The 18,975-nt window shown below is 40.2% G+C and overlaps 1 protein-coding gene across 5 annotated transcripts in view; it reads left to right on the forward strand.

Moving 5' to 3' along the window:
• Positions 1-18,975, forward strand: part of ZNF521 (zinc finger protein 521) — a 281,926-nt gene that overhangs the window by 245,774 nt on the left and 17,177 nt on the right. For all 5 annotated transcript variants that reach the window (XM_049697670.1, XM_049697672.1, XM_004273739.3 and 2 more), the window contains 2 exons: positions 7,250-7,381; positions 9,767-9,882. In XM_049697670.1, the coding sequence (XP_049553627.1) occupies positions 7,250-7,381; positions 9,767-9,882 (248 nt within the window). The remainder of the gene's footprint in view (positions 1-7,249; positions 7,382-9,766; positions 9,883-18,975) is intronic.

Raw genomic sequence — 18,975 nt, forward strand, 5'->3', positions numbered from 1 at the left:
TAATTCAAGTGAACATAGATAAGGAGGAAATGGACTGTTCAAATAAACTGGACCTCTTTCCGTGGAACACAATTGCATATAGTGAAATCAAAGATTTCTACAAGGAGCTATTTTTTTAAAGCAACCCTAACTTCTAAACAGAACTAGAGATTGTATTTCAGGCGTAGCTGGTCTCCATCCTCACTCCCACCCCATCCCCACTCTTGCTTCTTCAGAGTTAACAACATTTTTACTAAGAAACATGTACTACTTTATTCTTTTCTTGGTTAAGAATGTTTTTTCTTGGGGAATGGGGTGAGAGGAGCTCAAAGTGATTTTAGCAGTGCCTTACCAAAAACTGATGTTTATTTGTTTGTTTGTTTTTGGGGTTTTTTTGCGGTATGCGGGCTTCTCACCGCTGTGACCTCTCCCGTTGCGGAGCACAGGCTCCGGACACGCAGGCTCAGCGGCCATGGCTCACGGGCCCAGCCGCTCCGCGGCATGTGGGATTTTCCCGGACCGGGGCACGAACCCGTGTCCCCTGCATCGGCAGACGGACTCTCAACCACTGCACCACCAGGGAAGCCCTATTTGTTTGTTTTAATAAAAATATTTGAACCCCAGATGTTTGCCTTTAAAGCTACTTGCCAGCACTGTATGATACACACTCTGAGACTTCAGCTATGGGTCCATGTTTAGATGAGAAAAGTGAAGAGAAGGATGCAGACCTGGAGGTGCCTACATACTGGTCAGGTTCAGTCTGCATCCTTAGCCCTGATTCCGAACTTGAGCCAAAGTATCGCTGCGGAGTCCCTACAGGTGGAGGAAAGCCACCTTTTCAGTGGGTTGTTTGTTTTATTGTTTATTGTTTGAACAGCTTTCCAATGTTTTCTCCTATGTGAGAATATTCTAATAACTGCTACCCAACTGCTAACACAACTGATAATAATAGCCAAGGAATTGGACAATATTGCATCTCAGAGCATCTAAAATCCCACTGCCTGCCTCTCCCATCCCAACCCACCTGGACCGCCTGCTAGTTTCCAAGCTGCTGATGTTTATGGGGCTCTAGGCAGCCCCTGGGCTCTTTAAAATCTGCTGGGTACAATGCAGCCTACCCCAGTTGAATCATTTCCTGCTCCAGCCCTGCTGATAATGAGAAGTTCAAGACAGGAAATAACAGTGTCAGGATCAGTGGTTCTGCTTATAAAGTGCAAAAACATCATTGTCTTTAGACCCCTGGCCAAAAGCAGGTAGTAACTGGGTTCAGTGCAGACCTGCACCTTGTAGGCCTCCTTGAAATAAGATTCTGGCCGAAGCATAGGGGAGGTTTATCATTTTGCTTTTCTTGACATACCTAAGGGTTAGACATTTTGTGTACGGACAGACAAAGCTAAGGTACCCAATCCTCATTTACTCTTGGGATTCCCAGTGCCCTTCCTGTCTTATTGGGAGTCTTATGCTTATATCTCTTACTTCTCTCTTATGTGGCATGGAAATACTGACAGTGCCAGACATTCTCATATTGCCATTGAGAAAAACCCAAGAAAGTGCTGTGACAGTCTTCAGGCAACATTCATTTTCATGTTGAATTGTTCAGAAGGATAGGGCAGAACTTTTTGTTTTTATTTTTTTTGCGGTACACGGGCCTCTCACTGTTGTGGCCTCTCCCATTGCGGAGCACAGGCTCCGGACGCACAGGCTCAGCGGCCATGGCTCATGGGCCCAGCCGCTCCACGGCATGTGGGATCTTCCCAGACCGGGGCACGAACCCGTGTCCCCTGCATCGGCAGGCGGACCCCCAACCACTGCGCCACCAGGGAAGCCCAGGGCAAAACTTTTTAACTAGTGTGAGGAAAAGGTTCACACAATATTCAGTATTTTCAAATGCTCCCTTACTTTGGGGGCTTAATGACTAATCTAGTGGCCGACTTCGAGGGCTGAGTAATATTCCCCATTGCCAAATTAGCACTTCAGTGTGTGTTACAGTTGTGAAATATGTGCTGTATATAACACAACAAATTACAGTGGCCTGAGCACAGCCTAGAAAGATGTGATGACTGTGTGCATGGTAAATTGCAGTACAGTCTGCCTATTTTTCTACTCCTGGTTTCTAGGGTGAGCCAGCGTAGCCAAGGGGTGAGTTTTGTCATGTACGGCTTTTCTTTGTTACTCCTCAGACCCCTAGCTTATAAATGTGTGCTTGGAAATTAACTCAGGGAAGAGGAGAAGCAAAGTAAAGGGTTGGGGGTTGGGAATTGGTTTAGGGCATAGTTTTCTTGGATTTAAAAATATATATAAGGATACAGTGGTACACACATTCAAACTGGAAAAATTGCAACTGCAGGGCGTTTGATTCCTCTGTTTGGATTCTGAGGGCAGAGTTTACTCTCACTCAGTTCAGAGCTTTTAAGTATGGCCCCTGCCACGTGGTGATGCACCAGGAGGGGTTTCTAGCTTTGGACTTTAGCCTATAGATTTATGCAGTGGAAGAGGCTGGAGGACCCTTCTGTCCAGTCTCGAGGGTAAGTAAGAGAAGGAGTTCTACTTAGAAACCGTTACAAATTGGTCCTTAGTAATGGCTGCAGTGTTGATCAGATGATATTAGGAGTCCCCCAGTGATTCCTTGGATAACAGCTACATGTAAGTCAACCACTGAACATTTGCTTGTAGCTGCTCTAGATTTTTGTTTTTACTGAAGGAAAAGGAGTATAAACATGAGACACAGAGTCTAGAGGCTGCTTGAAGGGTTTCTCTTGTTTAAAGCTTATATTGAAATGTCAGTGTCTTGTGTTCAGCTAACAGTTGCCGTGTTGGAGCTTATAACGTGGGTTGCACTTGAGCACCCGAATGGTAACTATTATTTTTTCTGTTACAAAACTGACTGCTTAATAGTTGTGTTCATCCAGGTTTTATAAATTGGAGAGAGAGAAATGATCATTCCCCTTTGAACTGGCCTTAGACAAACAGATTTTGTTCTTGTAGCACATGATTATAGTAAATGATTATCACATTCCCTTCTAAGGCCATGAGGTTGTATTGCAATTATGCATTCAGATTCTTTCCTTTGCAACATTTAATATTAGAGTAAATATTTACATTAGCATCAGTCTCTTCTATGTAGACTTGATTCCTGTTTACATTTATGTTCACACTTAAATGAAGATTAACAAATGGAAATAATTATTTTAGCTGAAATTTATATACATATGACATTATTTCTCACTTATACCCATACCATCTTTAGTCATGCTTTGAAGTGTTCTCATTTATACCCAAACCATCTCTGGTCATGCTTTAAAGTGATTGACCAGGACAGGAAGTTGCTGGCTGCCAACACATTCTCAGTGGTAAGAGCTTCACTCTTGCCTTTCCTGACATTGGACCCACAGTGCTGGCGGCATGCATGGTCCCCTGCACCAGGATACAAGAGAGAGGGGTTTTCTGTTTGTTCTGGAAAGGTATGGGTTTATATTGAAAGCTCCATATTCTTCTCATTCAGTGGGTTAATACACACTGTGATGTTTCTCTCTCTCTTTCCATGTGCTAGTTTCTGCTTTCACATGTATTTGGCTAGAATACTTTTCAGTCTAATGTTCAGAATTGGAGTTTTTCTGTACTTCATAATATTGCTCATTTTCTGTCTAACTTTTGGCATTCAAAATTTCAGTGTTGTAATCGATCTTTATTAATAGGGTATAGAAAAGACAGTGTTTTTTTATTCTTTAATTTTCAAAGTAACCTATAAAGGTAAATTATGCTTATTGTAGAAAATCTGAAGAAGATAGATAAGCCAAAAAAAGGAAGAAAAATCTATAAGTTTCTTCCATAGATGCCACCTATAACTCTTAATAAAAAATAGGGCTGCACTAGCCTATTATATTCTTAATGGAATATTGTAATGGTTGTTAAATCAGTTGACTCAGAATCTCTTTTTAATAAATGAGTCAGACTGTATTATTATCCAATTACTGTCAGTTGCTACCTTTCCAGAGAGCAGAAATGGTTACTTTGATGGAATTTTTTAAACTTTTGGCACCTTTAGGAAACAAGGTGAGAGTTGTGGCTTCCTGGGTAAAGTCCTTGAGTCTAAGGCTTAAATTGACCTGAAGCTGGAGGTGTTGACAGTGCACCTCATGAACATGGACGTTTAATGGAAACCATGGTTACTCTGTACTGTTCTTGAGGACCTAGCAGATAGGAAGAAAGAAGGAGGGAAGCTCAGTTTTTAAAGGAAACAGAGCTTAACTGAGCTTGACCCCCCAGGACTAAGGGTGTTTTCGAAATTCTTTGAAAATTAAGACACTGCCCTTTTTCACACAATGCAAATATAGAATGAATGATAGCTGAGTTAAACAGAGACTAAGTATAAACTTTTGAAATTCTTATTATAAATAAGTTTCATTAGTTTGCCATTATTCTCTATCCCCCCCCCACTTCAATTTTTAAAAGTACAAAATAAATTCTATTAACCAGCTGTAACCATGTTTTGGGTCCCCCTCTCTCTCTCATTCATTATCATTTGACCCTTTGGTGATAAGTAAGTGTGAACATGGGAAAATGAGCAGAGAAGTTAACAACAGTGAGAGAAATGGGTGGGTATGTCCATTGTCTAGGTTGGAGCATCCTGGCTTTTGCTTATCTATCATTTGCTGTGTAATAATTCAGATATATTTTCTGTCCTACTCAAATAACTAGGACAAGTTATTTGTTGGAAAAGACCTCTATGTAACTTAGAAATAAAAGGCAGATAGAACGTCCAACGTTTTTTTCAACATTACAATGTGCTTTTACACTATAAAGAGTTCTGAAAATGCTGGGTGCTATTGTTATTATCATTGCTATCGGTGCCCTCACAAAGCATGGAATTCATGGGAAAGAAGTCTGCACTAACAATGCATAAATACTTTATGAGCGTGTGTCACCTTTTTGTGAATTCACTGGACTAAATTTTGATTATTTAACATTTTGTGATGGAACTTCTCTGTTCTTTGGATAGGAAATAAATAAAAATCTATGAGGACATTTTCCTTATACTCATACAAATATATCTTATTTATTTTCCCTTCTATTATTTTTCCAAACAAAATACTCATAGTCAAGAAAGATGACATCACATTGAAGATCACATTAACGTGCATAATTTACGTTACGTTCATGTAACAGTCAATCATCATCCCCAAGAAAACCCACCAGGCCTATATACGTTCCTTGACAAACGTTGCAAGTTTAAGAATTCTGGAACATATGTGTATAACTTCTCACACCCATAGACCACATCTTGGTTCTTGTGCAAAGCACATAATTTAAAGATGAAATTAGAACTCTTAGGAAGCTTCTTACCATCACAATAAAGGTATACAGCACTGAGGAAATAGAAAACATTTAAATTTGGCAAGTATTTCTGACGATTCACTTACTGACCCAATCCCCTACAATAAATAGTGTTTCTTATATTATTCAATATCCAAAATTTAGAAAAATTTTGGTGCCTTTAGGATTAAAAAAAAAAGAGAGAGAGAGAGAAAGGAACAGATGAAAAACCTTTGATCTTATATAATCCCTAAAGCTTTTTGTATAACCCCTAGTCATGTCAGTATGCACAATTAAACTCCTTCTTACATAATTATAATCAAGGAATTTACTGTGCCACCCAAATACAGAGTAGGTTTTTATCTCCTGTGAAATGTAGACAGTACTGGGTGGCTTAATTAGTGCTTTGCTTCTCTTTTTACAAATTCCAATCCTCTGCTTCTAAAGACTCATACTTGCGTGAGAAGAAAGATTAGGAATACAAATAGAGTGATTTTACTCCTAGTTAGCTAATAATAATTCACTTTGTAATTGGGCCTTTGTGTTGCCAGTAATATCAACTGGTGAAGGACTTCTGCATGCATGTGGTGTTGAGTAAAAGGAAATAACTTTGGAGTGTAGACTCGTTACCCCTACAGTGTAAATATGTCTTTCATTCCCTAGACCTAGACTATCTGACACAGATGGTCCTTAGTAGCATTTCTAATCTTTGCAAATAAGAGAAGATAAAAGTATAACTTGCTAACATTTCAGGTTAAGCTGAAGCCTCCTAGCCCTTGCTTTTCCTAATGAGAGTCTTGGGAATAGCCGGTGTATGCCATAGCATGTCTGCTAAGGTCATGGACCCTGAGGCCAGGCTGCCTAGGTTTAAGTTCTGGTTCCACCAAGTGTTGCTCCTACGACTCAGAGCAAAATCAGTTCAACTCTCTGGGCATCACTTTCCTCATCTGTAAAATGGGAATAATAGTAGTTGTTGTTAAATTCGATGAATTCATGTCTGCAAGCACTTAGAACAACGGTGTCTGGAACACAGTGAGCACCAAAGAAGTGTTAGGCTGTTCGTTCTAGTGCTATGGGTTTTCATTTCTTATGACTGCAAATTGAAACAAGTTAGAATAATCCTAAAATGTATAATTTCATAAACATTTTAATGAGGAAAACAACATAAAAAATAATGTTTTCTGTCTATAACACAAACTTTTCATTTTATCTAGCAATTGTTATTACATCAAAATATTTTTCTACCTGTTCCTGAGATATCAAAGAAAACTCCAGGACTAGTCAAAAGTGAGCCTGGAGCTCATGAAAGTGCCTTTGGAGAAAGACAGGCAGAGTCTAGATCTGAGGGTAAAACCGAAACTGTCTTACAAAATAAAGGGAGCAATGAACTGAGAAGATATGGGGGACTGGGAGTTTCAAGCAAGAAAAAAGAGCATTTATAAAACACTATGAGCATTAATAATATTTCAAAATTGCCAGAAAATCTTGGAAGTAGAGAAAGGAAGTCTTCAATGGGAAAACCACTACAAACCTTATGGTTAGTAATAGAAACCTCTAGAACCTTCTAGATAAGCCAGATGAGCGGCCCTGGGAGAAGCTGTTCATTTTTCTATGGTTCCTTTATTTCAGGACTTTGGAAATACACAGCCCATAAAATCTTGCTAGTTAGAGAAAAGGAGATGCCTCGTTATTGACACACCAATTTTACTTTTAAAAGCTTAATAAAACGCATTTTTACCCCAAGATAAAACCTGCCTTGTGGTTATCGTTCGATTTTAAATTCCAGAAATGTTTCCAATGGATATAAATTCATAAATAATGTGAAGTCACCATATAGACTACTACACATTTATACTGGGGGCTGGAAAGAGTTTAATGTATGCAGTTATAGTTAACTCACTATCTGTCAAAGATGTGATGGGTGTCAACTTCTCTGCTCACGCACTTTCCTTAACAGATGAAGGACTGAACCATGAGTGCAAACTCTGCAGCCAGACCTTCGACTCGCCTGCCAAACTCCAGTGCCACCTGATCGAGCACAGCTTCGAAGGGATGGGCGGTACCTTCAAGTGTCCCGTCTGCTTTACAGGTAGGAAGATTATTTCTGGAAAACTCTGGAGAGTTTCTCAGCCACATCCTGTCTCTCCTACCAGGGCATACTTCCCACTGCTATGGCCTTTTACAGATCTGACTTCAGTTCAATTTGGGAAGAAGACGTCTGATTTCTGCTGATTAGCATTATCGATTGCCACCTACTTTAGAGGCTCAGACGGTCAAGAAGGTTAGCTGTCAGGATGAACAAATGGCATTTCAGGTTCTCTCAGAAGTTTGCACTTTTCCATTTGTAAAATGACATCCACGTTTCATTCACTTTTCTCCTCTCGGTGTTAAAAGGTTAGCAAGGCAAAGGTGGCTTTTTCATCATAAGACATGGGACTAAAAGAAGTACAGCCGTGTTGTCAACACGTCTGTTATTTAAACGTGGAGAATTTTATAACACTCCCTCTATGAAATATAAAGGCGTTATTAAAACCCTCCCCCAATTCTTTGAACTAGAAAACAGATTAAATGAACACATTAGATGAGGCCTTTATTTCCTGTGTCACTGGATTTTTAAAACAGAAGTTGATATAAGTTTACACTTTTAAGAAGAAACTTTTATGAGATGTTGTAGCATTATAGTTTTCGGCAGCAGCAGCAAAAAGAAAAATTGCAAATCAGAAACTATAATTTGAAGCCCATAGGGGTTGAAATATGATCACACACGTTTCTGCTGCTCCCGCGACAATGACAGAGTTATTTTGGAAAATCCTTTGTGATAATTTTGCCTGTGTCTTAGGCTCATTGGTCAAACCCCTCAAGGCTATGTTTCCTTCTTATTTGTCAGAAAAGGCAAAACAAAACAAAAACATCTCCTCTCAAAAGTGACTTCCTGGTTTGCGGTGTAAAATTCCAAAGCATTGGTATTAACCTTCACTGCATTCAGCCTGTAGATTTCTGTCCTGTAATAAAAAGAGAGAGGCCATGTTCCGACACAGTTAGCACAAGTAGTACCACACTATGCTGGTGGTTCTGCCTTTACCATTTGCCTGTGAGGCTTCTTCATTCAATAATTCCATCAGCCACTCCTTATTTTGGAACTATTTTTTGATTCCTCCAAATTTGTATTTAAAATATATATATTATGTTTTCACCATAATGTAGTATTTGTCTTAATACAATGAGTCAGGAGTCTGGGTTCTTTATAAAAGCTCCTAGTAAGTCTTCATAAGGAGGACTGGGTCATAGATCTCCTCATGATTAAGACCCCTAATAAAACAGCCCTTTCATGTTGTGGCCAGGAGCCTCGTAAAATGTGTGAAGTTAGATAGAGATTTGTTGCAGATCAGTATAAAAACCCCATTTCTTTTGGTTGACGTAGGTAAGAGACAAAAATGCATTAATCATGAACGGTCTGCCTTTCCTGTGCTGACAGACCTGAATTGTTTTAGTGTATCTTGAAGTAATTTTAGAAAAAGCAATTTAAAAAAAAACAACCTTCCAATATAAAGCGTGTTGGGGGGGAGAAGAAATCTGAGCAGTTTTTTAAGGTAATGAGAAATATGATTAAAATGTATGACTCACAAGAACAATATTCTAATATTTTAGGCAGGCTGGCAATTAGAATAATTTTAATGATTAGAGTCAAAGTCAAGTGCCAGCATCTTTAATAAATCCTTTCCCTGCCTATACAGATTAATATTGTAGATGCAAACTTTTTTAGGTCACAGTGCACCAGGCATCCATCAGAAGTCAGTTCTGCCAACCCAAACACTGCCTCTGGCATATACAATTTAATTATTAATAGTATGTCTCCTAGGTAAACTGTTACACAGTCTTAGGGCCTTGTTTTGTAGTCATTAAAATTGAACATGTTTATATTATTGAAACCCTTGCATTCAGTGTATAGGCTGAGTTGATCTTAAAGTATCCAAAGAGAATTTACCTGCCGTTCTGTTACACATTTATAGACAGTGCCCCAGAGTAGCTGTGGGATATAATTTTTAGCATTAACACATTTAAATAGAGAACTGTTCGGTAGCTGTGACTTTAGGCAAATACAGTAAACAGGGTTTTGGCATCTATGATTTCTTAACCTATGGGTTGCTGAGAAATAAGAATCATTTCTGTTCAGACAGTGCTGTGCATTTGACAAGTTTCATTTTAAAAGATTTATGGGGGGCAGGGCCTCGATAAACCTTTACTTTGGAGCTGTTTGGGTTCAGTTAGGTGCCCGGTAGAGTGCATCTTAACAAAAGCCAGAGACCCAGCCATGAGCACGTGTGACTCCCTCCCCCCAGGCCCCTGGCAGTGGTCACCACCAGAAGGTATGCCATTCATGCTGCCCTGTCCGCAGCTGCTCACAGGGAGTCATGGACGGAGGGCATTTCGGAATGAAAATAACCCCAAGTTCACTCTTCTTTTATCATTGCAGTGTTTGTTCAAGCAAACAAGTTGCAGCAGCATATTTTCTCTGCCCATGGACAAGAAGACAAGATCTATGACTGCACACAATGTCCACAGAAGTTTTTCTTCCAAACAGAGCTGCAGGTAATATCCCCATGAGGAGGGCTGGCATTGAACTCAGTTGCTCTTCTTATAGGAAACAAGGGCGTTTTAAATCTGGATTCGCGGAATCACTCACCCTGGGCCACCATGATGCTTTGTGTGTACTGGGGCAAAGGGAAAATTAGAGGCCGGATTAACAGACACCAAAGTCATTTTGCCCCTGGCTGCTGTCAATCATAAAAAGAACTAGAACAGGCCTATAATTGGATCTTCTGACCCAGTGTGATAGACTTAGGGGTCAGGTTTACTGGACTGTAGGATCGTTCACCTCACTTGTCAGGGCCCATTCTCCCAAACTCTGTTTTATTCATGTTCTCTTCCCACTGGGCTACAAGCTGGATGGATGTCCAGGTTATTGTTGTCCTGAGGGGCTTAAAATTGGAAGGGAGAAGGGAAGAGAAGAAAGAAGCTATACTCTTATCCACTGTGTTTCTTCTACGTAACAGAATAATTATTACTTAGTGACAGCCTTATAGTTGCAAATTTGGCACCCAAAGACTTTTTAGCCTTGAATGTCCCACTTGCTAGATGTGTGACCTTGCACTGGTCCAAAATGCTTCAGAACCTCGGGTGTGAAGAAATAATAGACAGGTGTAACACTCACAGGGCTGTTGTTAGGTAAAAATGAAATAACAGGTCTGAATGTAGGGTATAAACTCTAAAATATAATAGAAATGTTTGGTCAGTTTGATTATTCTTAGCAATAGACTGGTGTCAGTCAGAGACCTGGATCCTAACCCAGAAATGTCCCTTATTGTGAAAAGAAAATAAGTCTATTTTTCCCCCTCTTACTTCATCTGAAAAATGGGTCTAATAAATATCTTCATGTTTCAGATGGAATGATATAAGAGTAACATGCCTTTGTTAAATCTTGTTGGTGCCCTTGGAGGAGAATGGATTAGAATTCAAAGTTATTTCATTATTGTCAGCATTATTATTATCAGTAAAGTTATTTAGACTAAAATAGGGTGGGGATGATTTTCTTTTTCCTTTGGTACTGAATTCCCTAAACAACCAGAAGAGGGTCTGATGTGATTGATGTGGTTGAGGCAGGACTAAGGGACCCAAAGCCCCACCCACTCCTTCATCTCCCATCCCACGCTGTGGACCCTGGGGCAGCTTTGGACCTCCTTGGGCTCTGAGGAAGCCATATTTATGTGAATTTTGTATCAAAATAAGGAAGTTACAGTTTATCATCTCAGCTTTCATCCTACCAGTGAACAAATAGCAAATAAGGACGTCAGATAAAATATATATGAAAGAATGGGTGACGCTATTTAAGTGTTATAATGTGTCAATGCACCAATGTTAAAGTTGCTCTATTACTTTTCATCACTTCAAAGAATTCTACTCTGTCACATCTGTTTGTGAATTGAATATAGAAGATAGACCAAGTTAGACGATTATTTAAAAGTATACTTCGTGAAACTAACCTAAATTTCTATTGGAAAATATAGTTCTTATTGCAATAGGTATGGAAGGATAAGTCCTTTGAGTTTGTGAGATTGTAAAGGATATGGCTAGTACACCTAAATGATGCTGTTAATTAGTATGTAAACTGTGAAGCGGAATTCATAGTAGCTTAAAATCAGAGTTGTACAGATTCTGTAGAGACTGGCTTCTTATCTAACGTTCCTGGAAAAAAGTTTGCAACAAATCCACTTTTGTACTATATTAGTAGGTTCTAATGCTACTGACCTGCTGGTCACTTGAATGTCTTTCATTAAAAGAACGCCACACTCCAGCAGTGGTGGCCTGTGGCCCATTGGCCAGCAGACAAAACTAAGCAATTAAGCACATCCTTCAGGACTCCAGGTTTCTTTTATGGCGTATTTTAGGGTTTCATGGAATGTACAGTATTCTCTCCTTCCATTACTGGATAGACCAGGGGTTCTCCACCTCTTTGATCTCAGGATGCTTTGACACAAATTACTGAAGACCACAAAGGGCTTTGATCTATGTGGGTTACTATCTGTTGATATCTTCCATATTAGAAATCAAAATTGAGAAATGTTTTAAACGCAAAAATACACAAATCAACAATTCTACTAGCTGTTGGAGAAATTATATCTTCCAATGTCAAGTAGCCCCTAGAAGATACCACTGTACACTCATGAGGTAATGAGAGTATAAAGGGCAAACATTGTCTTAATGTTATTGTGAAACTAGTCTTGACCTAACAGACTCCCTGAGAGGATCTAGGAGATCCCCGGAGGTCCCCCAGCCACACTAGGAACTGCTGGTATAGAAGACATAGTACCGAACACAAAACTGTTTCTGAGTCTTTAAGACCTTATGAGGTCAAACATCTCTCAAAACATTTCTGACTCATTCATTCAAATTGTGATCTGGGCCCAAATAAGACTTCTTTCATAATCTGAAGCTGTAGCCTTATTTTTCCAATCCCACAACTCAGAATCATACATATTTGGCCTTGATGTGAATACTCAGGCTTAAAATGTACATCATTCCTTTGATAAGAACAGTATTTATAGTTAATATGTGATAATCATTACAGCTAATATCCACAGTCATTGAAATATCTATGTAGGTCTGTTTTCTTAAATCCCTAGTAATAACAATGGCTTTTAGTTTCAATACATTAAGAAAAATGGATCAGAGTTAACTTTACTTCTAGTTTTGAGACCTTTCTGATTTTTATGATTTGAACTTAGAGGTTCACAGTCCTGTGCGTTTGTCTTCATTACTCACGTCACTTTATACCCGTGCTTAGAGGATGGAATTAATATGACTTTTATATATTGATGATTTATTTCCTGCATAGAAAGCGGTCGGGGTAGGTATACAAAAAATACAGTTTTGTGCATTTCTAGAATAAGGGGGGGAAATCAAGTGAAATTAAGGTGATGATAGAAAATAAGATCGGTACCTAAAATAATAACAGAGTAGAAAAATGAAGCCCCTTTACCAGCCCACTGTAGTTCATGCCTCGGTATGAAAATTAATGCAGATTTTGAAATTGATCCATGTCACACCACCTAAACTCATCTACATTTTTATGCCACTAATTAGTAGTTCAGAAAGAAGGACTTTTCACAAGAGGCATTTTATAAACCAAATGCCCAAGAACCGGAGATTGGAGCTTTGAAAGCATATAGTTTATTTGGCTCTTATATCAGAGTGAGACTAATAGGGTAGGTTTAGGGTGAGCGTTCAGAATTGCCCAGGAACATCACTGTGGTGTATCTTTTAATGGTGCATAAACGATTTCATGACCATAATAAGTAATTTACATTTCTTTCACTGTTTATACCCAGTTAAAAACACAAAAACATCTTTTTGAGGATAGAAGTGCTTTGTTGGATATAAAATTACACACACACACACACACACACACACACGGAGATGTGTTATTTTCATTAACATCACTTAACAGTACTAGTCAGAATTCAAATAATTCCTCATAATACACTGTCCATCTTCAGGAATCAAGGACTTAGGCATTATCCTTTGACATCACAGACCACAGTTGCTTTTAGAATTAAGCAAGATGAAACCTCTGTTTCTATGGGACACTCCATCTAGGACTTGCCAGTGTGAAAGCTATTGTCTTTGCATGACCTCTAGACCTTTCTGACCAGAAGTTCTAAATGCCAGTCCAGGGATGTGTAATGTGTAACTCCTGGCAGGATATAATCTATTTCTTCTGGTAGAGTTTTCCCCCGTTCTTGCAAGGAATTTTAATATACTTCAAAGGCCACCTAGCATGCTGGTAGGGAAGATGTGCTTTGGAATAAGAGTGCATTATTTGAACTAAGTGAACATTTTGTTATTTTAAAAGCAAATGAATATGTTGAATGTTTCACATGTTTTCCTAATAGACCTCAAAACTTTTTCTGCAGAACTTAAGGAAGCTGCTTTGAGAGAAGGATAGTATGGTCCAAGAATAATATCCTACAATGCATATTTGTATCCGAAGTGGTTTATACAGGTGTGGGCAAGTGGTGTGTTTGTAAAACTCCTGTTGAATAGGCCACTTTCTTTCAATACAGTAATTACTGTTTAATTGGTGCCTCTAGAAAAACTACAATTCAGTGGCAGTGATCAAATCATCCTCTTCCAATGTGTCCCCATAGAGACTTCTCTGAGGCATCATGTTGTGAATGTAAGGGACATGGAGGGAATTCCAGCGGTGGGAAGAGGGGGAATTGGCCTAGATGAACTTGAGGCTCTGAGATTCTGGTATTAAGTTCTTTTTGAGTCAAAGATTATTTTGATACTTGGCCTTCCCTTCATTAATTCGTGGATGCAGTATTTTCTACATACAAAATAAAGTAGTGATTTGACATTCTGAGGGATACGCCAAGACTTTCAGCTATCGCTGAAGTTTAAATACGTAATTGTCTCTACAGCTGTTTGATTTTCTTCTCAAATCACTTTCCCACCAAATCAGCCTGATTTTGATGCGTATTTTTCACACCACAGCGTCACTGTTGCTCAAGTTTTATGGTCACATTTCTGAAAGAAAAATGAATTACTGCATATGGAATGGGACATATAGGACAACAGCACAGCACTGAAATGTGGCTGCTGTGTGGCTGACTGGGTCATTCACTAACTTAGCTCCTTACCTAAACTAGCCTTTTAATAATTGTTATATAAGTTTGTGTCTCAAAGTATTAAGTAATACATGCTGAGGCATTGAAGAATCCTTGTTGGGAATCCCCTGGGTGTCCAGTGGTTAAGACTCCACACTTCCACTACAGGGGGCACGGGTTTGATCCCTGGTCAGGGAACTAAGATCCTGCAAGCCGCATGGTGAGGCCAAAAATAAAAATAAGAGGTTGAATGTATTTTAAAAAAAAAAAAAAGTGAGCCTTTAAAAAAAAAAGAGTCCTTGTTAATGGCCAAACCACAGATACCATACTATAGACTGCTATCATCCCTATACCGTTCTGAGGTAAGAAAATATATTAATTAATTTAAAATATTTATAAAAATATAATTTTATCATTTTCAATTTACCATGGCCCGAAGCTCTCTATGACATATCAAAAATAATTAGAAATATATAATATTTAAGTCTACTAGAAAAGATTTTCATATGAGGTAATATGTGATAAATTGTTCTAAGTATTCCAAGAGAAAATGTTTATTCTCCAGCTGGGGCAATCGAGAAAGTCATCATGTGGGAAGCATTCAAGCTGGTTTTGAAGGATGGATATGCTTCCGGTATCTGTGGATGGGAGAGAGTTAGCCATCCATAAAATCTCAAATAGTTAATGGTTATTTTCAAAATAGTTTTTATGGGGTTTTTAAAAATTTGTTTTATTTTGCTTTGATTTCTACGTAGGCAGCTTAGTACAAGGGAAAGGGCATGAAGTACAGAGAACAATCACCAGAGTTTGATTTTGGTCACTGCCGCTCACAAGCGATGGACCCTGAGCTTCCATTTTATCATCTGTAAAATGGGCATGTAGGAGACAACAGAGCATCCTGCCCAAGCCCCAGGGTCCTGGTGAGAGTGCAGTGGAGTAGCCGATGTTGAGCCGTCAGTGCAGAGTGTGGAACAGGGAAGCACTGGGTGAGCTCTGCTTCCCGGACCCCCTCCCTCTCCCTAATGCTGACCTCAGTAAACAAGGTCAAGATCCATCATTACTTGGAAATAAAATCTCTATCCCGGACATGTCAGATGTTTCCTTAGTTCTCTGTTCTAGTTCACTGGAACAATTTCCCAATTAATCATACCTTGACATAGTTTCATGTTAATTGGTTTCCAGGTAAAAATTCTTATTTTTAAACATTTATCTTTTTCAAAGGATTAAAGAGTCGAGCTTCTTTTTAGTTCTGGTTTTTCTTTGTAGCACATAACTGTAAAAGTAAACATTTAAATTTGCTTTCAGAAATGTATTTCAAAACAAGCTAACCCTTCTCCCCCGCCCCCCCACCTCCGAAATTAAAGATGAGTGGCCGAAACAAAGTTTTATCTTGCCCCTCCACATAGACAAGGTAGGATCGGGGTGTAGTGTGGGGAAAGGTTTGTTTTAGTGTTAGCTTGTTTTCATATTTTTCTCAGAGTCAGGCCGAAATTCTCTTTTGCAAACAAGAGGAGTGGAAAAGTGTGTCTTACTGCTCACAGCACATCTATAAGAAGTGTCTCTAAAACTATTGCCCCTCATAACTCATCTTCTTCTCACAACTTTTCTATATTTTTCAATTGTTTTGTTTTTATTTCTAACAGAGCTTGAAATTCCTTTCGTTATCCCCACTCCAGCTGTAAGACTGTAAACCCTGTCCTGCCTTGTGCCTTATCATGTGGTCTCCCTTTGGGACCCTCAGACTGGAACGATTTGCCCATCACCATGTCTGGGCCTGCCATAGCCGGGTTACATATTGACAGTCATGTGGTGGGGTGTGCTTCCTGCCTCTTCCTAGGTGGTCTGTGCCCCACACCTTAGTTCTCCACTGCCACCGATCCACTGGACCTCTGTGTATCTCCTGTTCTTGGGGCTGAATTCGCAGTCCTTAAACGCATCATACGGACTCAGAGGGCTGCAGGAGTATAAACTGTATCAAGGGAACATGTGGCTCTGGAACTGGTCCGCTTCTACTCCGCCTCATTTCTCTGCTTTGTGGGCCTTCGGGGCTTTTGAAGTAAACTGGTGCTACGGCAGCTTCCACTTAATTTGCTCAGTGGTTAAATTGATCTATCTCTTTTATTTGATCGGATCTCCGGGAACCGAATCGTTTGCATTGATTTATTGATTGGATCTGTGTTTTCACCATTACTTGTGATCACTTTCAGCTGTTAATATTGGATAATTCAATCAGGATTGATTGGCCTTACCACTGAAGGCAGAAAGTTAATCATATAGGACAAAGAAATAGGGCACGGCTCACCTCAGTTTGACTGTTAGTCTCTCTCTCACCCCCTTCCTCCCTCCCTGCACCTTCTCTCTTCCTAACATGTAAGCAGTAGTAAAAAAAAAAAACCTATCAAAGCTGCCCTTTTTCTTGAGCAAAGAAGGGAGTTTAAAATTTTATAGCATTCATATGCATCTAAAGATGAAGTAGCTTTATTTTGCTTTTTAATAAAACTGCACTTAGAAATTAGGCAAGCATACGGAAAGATAAGCACGATTATCACAATGAACTCATTGGGACTACATGAGTAAATGAGTTTTCAATTACCCGTTTTGTACCAATAAATCCCTAATCCGTGTGTGCATGCTTGGGGGCACAACCTGGGCTCACCTTTTTCTAGATTTGGCCCTCACTGCTTCACCATGTGTCCTACCAGTCACATTTTCAAGAGTCAAGTGGGTAATAGGACCGAAGGAGGGGCAACAGAGGTATTTGCATTAAGCGAAAACCATGTTATTTACATTGAATCATTTCTACAGCACCCCAGCTCGGTTTTTAAAAATTCTCCATCCATTAATTCCTTAATGTTCATATCGATGGCTGGTTTTTGCTATTAAGAGATGGAACACCACCTCCCCGTTCTAGGACTCATTCCCTTCTCCAACAGCCCTGTTGTTAGCGATCTGCCATTACATTATTTTTTTGTCTGGCCCAGAGTTGACGACAGATGGCCATCTCCAAACTGCCATCAGTGCGACCTTATGGAGCATTCAGCTAGTGTGTACTGAAGAGCACTGCGGCCACTGCTGCCACTCCCTCCCCTCCCCCACCCCCTGGAAATGTTCATCACCTCTGCCACATTCCGCTTTGGCTGGGCTCTGCTGGCCCTGCCGGCTCCTGTGTCACCAAGACAGCCTGCTGCCACAGCGCTGGAAGATCTGCCTCTGTTAGGAGCGAGAAACTGCGGGCACAGTCGTCCTGCAAAGACAGCACTCTGTCTCAGCACCTTGCAGGCAGATCCTTGGGCGAGAGCTGGACCTCCAAATTTCTAGAACATTCTGCAATCCGGGGAGGCACGTTGAAGTCTCCCGTGTGTTCCTGTTTTAGATGTTTGCTCTACACATGGATCAGTCTTCTCACATTAGCAGACACAATGCCAAGAATAGACTCTTTGTGTTTACAAACTTCGATCGGACTCTTGGAAAACACCACTTCCATATCCACCTGCTGTGGCAGTTAGAGTTAGAGAGAAGGTAGTCATGGGCTTCAACGCTCAATCCCCTGAAATGGGCAAAGAATCCACTCCAGCATCCTCTGACCCGTCGATGTGGCAATCCCTTGGCCAGCAGCATGTGGCAATCCCTTGGCCAGCCGCATGAAGTGAGCTGTTGGTGCACGTTTGGAGAAAGATTGATAGGTTGTCCTTCACTGAGTTTGCTAAGGCCAGGAGGCTTCAGAGCCATGTGTGTATTTTCAGAGGAATTCACATTTGTATCCTTTATTGTTACATTTGCAGCGAATCTACAGCTCGTAACAGGCTCTGCCCCGCAGCTATGAAGGAGTGAGTTCCCCTCATTGGGGAGAGAGCAGTGTTCTCTGAAAGCCTGAGATGTGGCGGGTGAGATGAATAGTGCTTAAAAGCGGTGCTCGCGGTGCTGTCATCTAGAACAGCAACTCCGAAGCTTTAAACGGGAGTGAAAGGCAGGGTAAACGAGTCCTTTAAAAGTGGTGAAATTTTAAACTGCCTAAAATAACAGGCCTCCTTCACTGATAACTTCATCGAGGGAGGGAGGGAGGGTATGGGGGAGGTCACTGGGCAGGAACCGCTTTCCCGTAAGAGGAGGGCAAAGTTTGCAAAGAGGAGGCTTTTCCCTTGTACCCAGCGTGTCTGGGAGGCTGGCATCTTTCTTTCGTGCCCTCCTTTTGCTTTGATGCGGCCCCTCAGATGGCAGAAGACCATCTCTCGCCGGAAACCCGAATCGCCCATAAAAGGTTTCCTTTTTCACTTTGCCAAAACTTAATTTTATAATTATCTGACTTACAGCACTGGGCACAGCTGCTGAGTTTGTGTGCCTTCTAGACAAATAAAAGGCTACCGTGATACTATCAAATATCAGCAGTATGCTGAGCTGTGCTTGGAGTTTATAAGGGTGAAAGGTGATTGTGCAGGAAAATAGAACAGTCTATTTGCCGTGAGCCGGGCACTAAGACCTCATCCCCATACTCAGTTATAATTCATGACAGTACTGG

This window comes from Orcinus orca, chromosome 15, assembly GCF_937001465.1.
Source record: "Orcinus orca chromosome 15, mOrcOrc1.1, whole genome shotgun sequence".
Classification (NCBI taxonomy): domain Eukaryota; kingdom Metazoa; phylum Chordata; class Mammalia; order Artiodactyla; family Delphinidae; genus Orcinus; species Orcinus orca.